This window comes from Acomys minous, assembly GCF_964271855.1.
Source record: "Acomys minous genome assembly, chromosome: 6".
NCBI classification, from domain to species: Eukaryota; Metazoa; Chordata; class Mammalia; order Rodentia; family Muridae; genus Acomys; species Acomys minous.
Window position 1 is genome coordinate 104,991,439 of NC_140487.1, and position 8,992 is coordinate 105,000,430.

The 8,992-nt window shown below is 55.4% G+C and overlaps 1 protein-coding gene across 1 annotated transcript; it reads left to right on the top strand.

The window, feature by feature from the left end:
• Positions 1-559: 559 nt before the first annotated feature.
• FNDC5 (fibronectin type III domain containing 5) lies at positions 560-8,362 on the top strand. Its single transcript, XM_084785117.1, has 6 exons — positions 560-842; positions 2,384-2,499; positions 3,002-3,200; positions 3,518-3,607; positions 5,739-5,872; positions 6,274-8,362. Exons 1-6 carry the CDS (start codon positions 665-667, stop codon positions 6,277-6,279), a joined length of 723 nt encoding a protein of 240 aa, XP_084641243.1. The 5' UTR covers positions 560-664; the 3' UTR covers positions 6,280-8,362.
• Positions 8,363-8,992: the final 630 nt, after the last annotated feature.

Below are 8,992 nucleotides of genomic sequence, written 5' to 3' on the forward strand. Positions count from 1 at the left end.
AACCAAGTCCCAGACCCAAGTCAGGCCCACTGAGTGTCTGTGCCTGGCAGGTATTCACAGAGCTTTAACGGGGATTAAAAATAGCCACAAGAAAAAGAAGACTGGCCTGAGATCTCTCAGCTAGACCTCCAGAGAGTAGAGAAGACCCTCTTCAGCCCGGATGGACACACCTAGCCCCTCCCCAGGGTGCCCTGCTTGTACCCTACTTACACGCTGTAGCTCGTGTGTGTGTGTGTGTGTGTGTGTGTGTGTGTGTGTGTGTGTGTGTGTGTGTGTGTGTTGTGTGCCTGGGGTGTGGGATGGAGTGAGAGGTGGGGACACAGATGGGCATCTCCCAAGCACTTGTCCTCCCTCTCCCCTCGGGAAGGGCCGGGCCAGGCAGGGTCAGGGTTGGGGCTGAGACCGCCAGTGGCTCGGTGCTACGGCTCCTGCACTGGCCAGAGAGCTTGAGCTTCAGGGTCCCCAAGCCCCTGGCTTCCCGGAAGCCGACAGAGTGGGGAGCGGGGACAGGAGTCGGGTCGCCCGCGGTCCTCACCCCGCCCCCGCCCTTTCCCCGCAGCGGGGGCGCCCCGCCCCCCCGGGCGCCCGACGTGGACGCGGCCGCTGCCGCCACCGCCGCCGCCGCCGCCGCCGCCGCGCGGGAGTCGCTGTCCGCGGAGCCGATATGCAGGCGGCGCGGGGCGGCGCGGGGCGGCCGGGCCGGAAGGGCCGCGGGCTGGAGCGTGAGTGCGAGCGGCCGCCTGGCGCAGGAGCCGCCATGCCCCCAGGGCCGTGCGCCTGGCCGCCCCGCGCCGCTCTCCGCCTGTGGCTGGGCTGCGTCTGCTTCGCGCTGGTGCAGGCGGGTAAGGGGGCCCGGGGGCGAGGGACGGGGGAGGGAAGCAGCTTCCCCTCCCACGCTGCCACGGGGTAGTCCTTGGTTTCCCTTCCTGCTCCCTGAGGTCCTTCTGTGTCACCTGCTCCCTACTTTCCTAGCCCGATCCCAGCGCCTCCGAACCTTCTTGACCCCTAGACCCGTCCTTCAGGCTCCAAACCTCTTCCTGTCACCTCAGCCCTGGGTATTAGGGTTGTGTGTCCCCTGATCCCTGATTCTTTGCCTCAGTCACCTTTCCTGGCCCTGAGAGCAGCTGAGGACATCAGTACCCCCACCTTGGGCATCTCTCTGTATCCCCCAAAGACCTCTCAGAGACCCACAGGGCAGCTGCACCTCGCTGTGCAGGAGCGACTGTGAAGAGTCCTGGACCCTGAGGTTGCAGGATGTTGGGGTGTGGGGAGCCCTAAGCCTACCGCAGTCAGTGTCTGGCCCCCACCCCATGGGGCCCTGCATCCCCAGATCACCCCGATCTTGTCTCTCCTGGCTGCTGCTGCTGCTGCTGCTGCCTAACTCTTTACCTCTACCATCTCTTCCCTCAGCCTGCTTCTGTCTCGGTGTGTGTCTCTAACGCTTCACTTGTCTGCTCTCCGGTTCTGTGACCGCAGCCACCTGTCTGTGTCCTTCTGTGCCTTTCCATCTGCATGTCTGGCATAATCCTGGGGCCTTGAGTGCACTCGTCTGAGGGGTATGAGGTTACTGCTCAGGCCCAGGGCTTATCCTCTTGGGAGACATAGCTCTGTTTGACTGACTCCCCTCTCTTGGAAGGTTCCTCCTGCCTTGCTCCCCCATTGCTCTCTCCCATTTATCCTCTGACATCCCTGCCCTCCCCCCCCGCCCCCCCCACCCCCCCGCCCCTCCCCCCGGCCCCATTCATCTTCTTCCTTCACCCAGAAGGCCTTGCACTATCTTGCCCTGTGTCTCCACAGAGGGGACCTATTCTAAGTGTCCCCTCTTCTCTAACTTGCTCCATCCCTGTCATTTGAGGCCTCACGGAGTGTTGAGAGGGCTCAGAGACCCTTTCGCTTAGGTGCCCTCTGCCCAGATCACCACGTGAGGTTGCCCCTCAGCTCCATGTCAGGGCTTAGCCCCGCCTGGCTCTTCTTGGGGTCTGTCTCCTTCCATCAAGGTCACTTGACAGTGTGGGGCTATAGAGTGAGCAGTAGACTGGGAATCCACCAGACTAGTCAGCATCTGCAACTCCAGTCAGCTATCCCCTCCTCTCTCCCCCCCCCCCTTCATAACTAACTACCCACCCTAGCTCTTGCTCTGGTTCAGGCCCGGAGCCCATCAATTTTATTTTAGGACCCTTGGTTTGGCCAATCTATAGCCAGCAGGAGTTTCTATGCTAGTTCCAAGGAGCCTGGGGCCTGTCAGCCCCTGAGGAACTGAGACCCATGTGGGCCAGTTGAGGCCTCTCCATATAGCGTCTTCTGGCTTTCCTTTTCTCATATATGGAGGGTCTGGGCCTCACATCAGGGCACGCTCAGGCTCAGGTGCCTCCCTGCCCTGCAGATAGCCCCTCTGCCCCCGTGAACGTTACCGTCAGGCACCTCAAGGCTAACTCGGCAGTGGTCAGCTGGGATGTCCTGGAGGATGAGGTTGTCATCGGGTTTGCCATCTCTCAGCAGGTAACCACGAGGGTGTTTGTGGGTGTGTGTGTGTGGTGGTGGTGGTGGGGAGGGGAGCATATTAAGATGGTGACAGGAAACTGGGTGCATGTGGTGTTCCATGCCTAGCAGGCAGTTCAAGGCCAGCCAGGCAACAAAGCAAGACCCTGTCCTTTTAAAACCTGGAGGGGAAGGGAAAAAAAAAAAGATAGTGTCCAGGATAGAGAGTAATGGTAAAGAAACACAGGGCAGAAAAGATGGCTAGGACATGGCAACTCAGAGTGTGGGACGGACCTCAGATACACAGGGGTTTAGGACGTACTCACATCCTCGGAAGATGTGTGGCTTTGGGCAACATCTGGGCCTCTCTGGACCAGTTTGCTCAGCTGTACAGTGGAGATAATGGCGCCCAAGGTGATAGGATGCTGATGGATGTGAAAAGGACATGTCACTGCTACGGGAGGTGGGCAGAAGTGGGGCTGGTGCCTGCACACTAACATACCAAGGGCCTCCCCCTTTTTAGAAGAAGGACGTGCGGATGCTGCGCTTCATTCAGGAGGTAAACACCACCACCCGGTCCTGCGCCCTCTGGGATCTGGAGGAGGACACAGAGTACATCGTTCACGTGCAGGCCATCTCCATCCAGGGCCAGAGTCCGGCTAGTGAGCCCGTGCTCTTTAAGACCCCGCGCGAGGCCGAGAAGTTGGCCTCTAAGAACAAAGGCAAGTCCGATGTGTGCATGCGGAGGGGTGGGGGGCAGGCTAGAGTCCGAGGGTGAGGGCAGTTGGGTGAGGGAGTAGGGCCGACCAGGAGGAAAGCGAGGCAGCCCAGAAGATGGAGAAGGTGGCTTTAGTCCCCCCGCCCCCCAGGAGACTCCCTCCTTTGGATTGAGTCAGAGTGCTGCCACCCCTTTTGTTCCTGGATCCCTTTATGTTGGGTGTGTTGACACTGATAGAGACATTTCTTGTTGTGGGCTCAGCCACCCCACCCCACCCCCGAGGGAAGGAACCCAGGAGTACCAGCTGATGTCTCTCCACAGATGAGGTGACCATGGAGGAGATGGGGAACGTTCAGCAGCTGCGAACGGGCGAGGTGCTGATCATCGTCGTGGTCCTCTTCATGTGGGCAGGTGAGTCAGGCTCCCAGGTCCTTCCTCACTGACCCTTGAGCAGCCGAGGACCTTAATCAACCCAGCTGTCCCCAAAGATGTCGAGGAGTGGGTGCAATTTCCAAGTCCTGCCTATGGCAGCTCCGGAGGCTAAATCTAACCCCTTCTCTGATCCCCGTCTACTCCAAACAGCATACTGGGGGAGCTTTGCCTTTTTTCCTCTCAGAAGTGGTCCAGCCTCCCAGCGGTAGCCATGGCCACAGTCACAGCTTCCTTTTCTTCTGGGATGCTGGGCCTCCAGGGTCTTCAAGCATGGCAAGCTCAGAGCAAGACACTGCCTGACCTCAGACTTGCAGCACTCTCTTTAGCTACCTGTTCTTCCGGATGTGAGCCACAACCATGCAAATCCCGCACCCACACCCACACCCCCACACCCACCCCACCCCACCCCCGCCGGCCCCGCCCACTCACAGGGATGGTTTTCCTGTTGGTTTGGACCCACAGCACACTGCCTCTCCTTAGTCCTTACGCAGTTTGGCTGGACTTACGATACTCTCTTTTCTTCTCAGCCTCTGCGGTCCCTGAGGATAAAGTCCACGTGTCACTCATCTTTATATTCAACACGGCTTGCGTTTATTGACCAGCCATTCCATTCTAGGCTGTAGCGTTACGGTCATGACTAGGAAGGAAGAGCCTTGTTCTTGCAAGGAACTTGGGCTTAACTATAATTGAATATAAGCGAGTGCTATGGTGGTAGTTCCCATGTGGGGCACGGGACTGGAGAGATGGCTCGGAGATTAAGATCCCAGAGATTAAGACCTACTGATCTTCCAGAGGACCCCAGTTCAGTTCCCAGCCCCCACATCAGGGTGACTCACAAGCACCGAAAACTCCAGTTCCAGGAGGATCCAACACTTCTAGCCTCTGTGGGCACCTGTACCCACATGCGTACACATAGTTAAAAATAACAATAATAAGTCAACAATCTTAGAAATAGTCCTAATATGAGAACAGAGGAGATGAGGTCAATTCTGGAGCTAGAAGTAGGGAAAAAAAAAAAAGACCACATAGGGGCTGGAGGTGTGGCTCAGTGGTAGAGTCCTTGCCTATCATCCATGAGGTCTTAGGTTCGAATTCCAGCACAGACAAAACAGGACAAAAGACCCAGAGAAGAGATAACATGGCAACTGAGCCGTGAAGGCGGAGTAGAAGCCAATAGAGGAAGCGACAAATAAAGCGCACAGACTAGGAGACAAGGTGGAATTGTGGGACGAGAGGGAGGAGAGGCTGAAGACGAGGGTCTTTGGAGGGATTTGACCGCCATTGCTCAAGCCTGATTATCACAGTGGTTGAGGGTAGACTCTCGAAGAAGCATTTGGAGGTGCAGGTGGCGGGGGTGGGTGGGGGGTGGGGAGGATGTTTCTTAGGCACATAGAAAAACAGGCAGGAAGACAAGGGTTATGCAAAAGGGGAGGTTTGAGTACGGTTCATTATTAGATTTGGCACGGATGGTGTTTACATGGATCGTAACAATATAAACAGAGAATTAATCCAAACTCCTGGCAGGAGTCTTAGGATGTTGGAAAGGGAAGCAGGAGCTGTTGGGGCTTTTTTATCCGCTGATGTGAAGCTGAGAGCAATCTAAGCAGCATCGAGAAAGACCACTCCAGTGGTAGGATAGGGGACATAGCTCACACTGGAGTCAGCACCGTGACTGCTCTCCCTGTGGTACTAGGTGAGCAGTAGACAGTAAGCAGGCTCTGCCTATCACCTTCCAGCCAGACCCCGGTCCGTGTGACCTTGCGTTACAGAAACTCTCTCACCAGTGTGCTCCCTCGTACCCTGGGATGGATAATAATGGGCTGGAGGTGTGAGGCTCAAGGGAGAGTGCACACGTCAGTGCACGGCCATCGTTTCCGTGGTAGCCGGCAGGGGCTTAAAGACACGAGAGGCATTGATCAGATCCATGCCCTAGCGGGCCAGCTCGGCTGCAGTGACAGGGATGGCTGGTGACCAGGAGCTGGAGGGAGGGTGCAGCAGGAGTGCAGACGAGGCCATTTATTTGGAGATGGCAGCAAGCATTGGAGGGGCTGAGGCACGAAAAGTAGGAACTCAGACTCCGGCCTCTGACTGCCCTGGCGTATCTTCCTAGGTGTTATAGCCCTCTTCTGCCGCCAGTATGACATCATCAAGGACAACGAACCCAATAACAACAAGGAAAAAACCAAGAGCGCATCAGAAACAAGCACACCGGAGCACCAGGGCGGTGGTCTCCTCCGCAGCAAGGTGAGGGGGAGCACCTTGGTGGGTGGCCCTGCGCCTTAAAACATTTGGAGTCCCTGGACTGCAGAAGGGGGTCAGCTCAGGGCCTGGCACAGCAGCAGCTGGACGAAGCCAAGCTTTGGCAGCTGCCTATGTAACACAGGGGACACTGCAAATGGATTTTTGGATCCTTGCCTTTTGAAGGGTGCCAAGCAAGGGTCAGTGGTAGGTTGTTGTTGTTGTTTTTTTGTTTTTGTTTTTGTTTTTTAAGACAGCCAAATATTGGTGTGGGCGGGACAGCAAACCAAACAAAGGAGTGATGTGCGGGGTGTGTGTGTGTGTGTGTGTCTCTGTGTGTGGGTGGGTGAGGGGGGGCAGGGCAGCATTTTACCTCTGTGCCTTCACTTTCTTTTTTATGAAAACAGATATGAAACCTTTCCAGCGCTTGCTCTGAGCAGCTCAGAAGACAGTAGAGAATGCGAGGGCTTCCCTGCTCTGACGACAACTATCCAACCACATCTGGCCCTCTCTGCGTCTCCTCCTACTTCCATCTTCCCCTGTCACCGGGCTTTACTATCTTCTCTCTTGGCTTCTCTCTTTCTGATGTCTTTTCCTGAAGCCTCTAACCAACCCCTAACTCCAGGAGCACCTCAATAATGTCAGTGGCTGAGGCTGCACCTAGAGACAGATCTGCAGAACGTGAGAGAGCCAGCCAGAGAGATGCCTTTGCTGGGGGGAGACTGGCCACCAGGGCTCTCGGCCACTCAGCTTGACCGAAGGCTGTGTGTGAAAAGACAGAAAAAATGAGACTTTCAGGCAGGGCTATTCTTTCCTTTCTGAAGGGACAGGAGCCTGGTTTCTAGGCTGCAGCCCTGGGACGGGAGCCTGGTTTCTAGGCTGCAGCCCTGCTGTTCCTTTCTTCCTCTGTCCTGTTTCCTACCTTGCAAGAACTCTGTTCAACCCGTTCTGGCCACTTCTCTATTTGTTGCCTTCCCAGTTTCTCCGTGAATGTCATCAAAGCGTGGCTACCCCCCATCTGCAGGAGAAGGGTGTCGTCCTCGGCTGGTCCCTGTGTCCTTCATGGGGCACAGGGTGAAAGCTGACGAAAGCGGTGGGGGTGCAGCTCACCAGTTCTTCCTTTTCCCCATCATAGTCTGACAAAGGAGGATGAACTACAAACCCAAATTGTGCACAAAAAAAAAAAAAGAAAGAAAGAAAGAAAGAAAGAAATCAAATAAGCCACAAAGCTAGAAGAAGGCCGGGCCCCATTCTCAAGAAGGCAAAGCTGCATGAGACACAGCCCGCTGCTGCACTTTTCCTGGACTGGCTTCCACAAATGCACAAAGCTCTGGAAGAGAGCAAGCGCCAAGACTGGCTGGAACTGTGTCTGTCAGACCAAGGGCACCAGGGAAGCTGTGGGGCGGCCCTGACTCCGTCAAGCCCTTTCTGGATCTGGCCAATAAGGACATCTGCAGTGTGAGGTGCTTGCTCCTTTGCAAATGTGTACAACGTCCGTTGTTCTGACTCTTGGAAAAGGCAACTGGAGCGAGGGCTGCACGCCCCCCCCCAAGGGTAGAAGGCTCTGCCAAGGCGTGAGATGACTGCTCGCATCTACCTTGCACAAAGACAGATCTTAGTGGGGAGATCGATATGAAGTTGAGAACAGACCCAGAAGGTACTGCCCACTTTCAAAGGAAGTGCCTCTGCCGCAGCAGTGTCAGCTTGGATAACTGGAAAGGCTACATCTACATCTTACACCCTAGGGGCTACTGAACAACCTGCTGGAAAGCCATTCACATCAGACAGGCCACAGTGACTACTGGCCTTGGGGGGGGGGTGTCTTTGGATTTTGCCATCTCATTCAGGGTCCTATGAAAGTTACCCAAGGTTCTCATGTCCTACTCTAGAGCTTCAAGTATGAAGTGACAGCTACTGCTCTCTCTCTCTCTCTCTCTCTCTCTCTCTCTCTCTCTCTCTCTCTCTCTCTCTCTCTCTCTCAGCTTTCCCTCCCTCTCCTCTGCCCCTTTCTGGTTTTTAAAAAAAGGTGCTTGACAAGGTGAGCAGACTGAAGCACCATGGCTGCCAAATGCCTGCATGGGAAAAGGCGGACTCTACATCCTCTGCTGGTGGCCAGGGCAGTATGGGCGGCTGTTCCCAGTGCACAGTTGTTGTCCTGAGCGATGAGCATTGGCGCCCAAGCCAGAGAGCTGAAAGCCATCGCCCAGTGACTGCCCCTTCATCTGGGTCTCTAACAGGCTCTCGAGGCAGGGTCAGCCACCACTCTGCTTGCTCCAGCTGTGGTAGCACAGGCGAGGAGAGACAGACAGGGGCAGATGTCAGCAATACTAAGGGCTTCCTCCTGGGAGGGAATGAGGTCCCACTCATTGTCTTGTGACTCCCATCCCTGCTGAATGGGGCTGCAAGGCCAAGGCTCCTTATGAGAGGTCCTTACCTCCGATCCAGTTAGAGCAATAACCACTTTTTAAATGTAAAATAAAGACAAATGAAAAGGCACATCCTCGTCTTCTGGTAAATGCCCAAGCGTTGCCCTCTTTTTCTGGCAATTGGCAGCAAGTCAGGATGTGTGGAGGAGGGAACCAGTTCTCTTCCATTTTGGCCTGCAGCTTCTTAGGGACATGCCTGCCAGCCAAGCTGGAGTTGGAAGGGAATTCTCGAACAGATGGGGGTGCACGTGTAGGAGAAGAAAATAGCTCATCTCCCATCCTTTCTGAGGCTCCTCTCTAAGCTCAGTTTGGGCTGCCTCAGCACATAGGTATGCAGGCGTCTGTTCGGTTTCTTAAAACAAAGGGTTTTCCTCTCTGGATAGGGCTGGGTGCGTATTCCTGGCAGAGGGCTGTGGCTCTTAGCTGGGGTGGGGGTAAGGAAAGAGTGAAGAACCACAGAGGCTGCTTTCTGTACAAACCACTCAGTATTCACTCTGTGCTCTTCTGGGCTGCTAAAGGAACATCATTAAGATCCCAACAGCAGGCTGAAAGGCAGGCATTAGCCAATGAGCGAACCAGTAAATGGGACACTTCGAACGTTCCTGTCCAGAGCCAGGGGAGAGAATGTCAGACTAATGCGCAGAGCTTAGAGTAAGCTGCTCAGGTTCTGAAAGCAGAGGGAAGGGAGGTCTCAGAAGCC

Coding starts and splice junctions, on each gene's coding strand:
- FNDC5 (XM_084785117.1), top strand. CDS start 665: ATGCAGGCGGCGCGGGGCGGCGCGGGGCGGCCGGGCCGGAAGGGCCGC. Junction 3,201..3,517: donor GTTGGCCTCTAAGAACAAAG/GCAAGTCCGATG, acceptor GTCTCTCCACAG/ATGAGGTGACCATGGAGGAG. Junction 3,608..5,738: donor GGTCCTCTTCATGTGGGCAG/GTGAGTCAGGCT, acceptor GTATCTTCCTAG/GTGTTATAGCCCTCTTCTGC.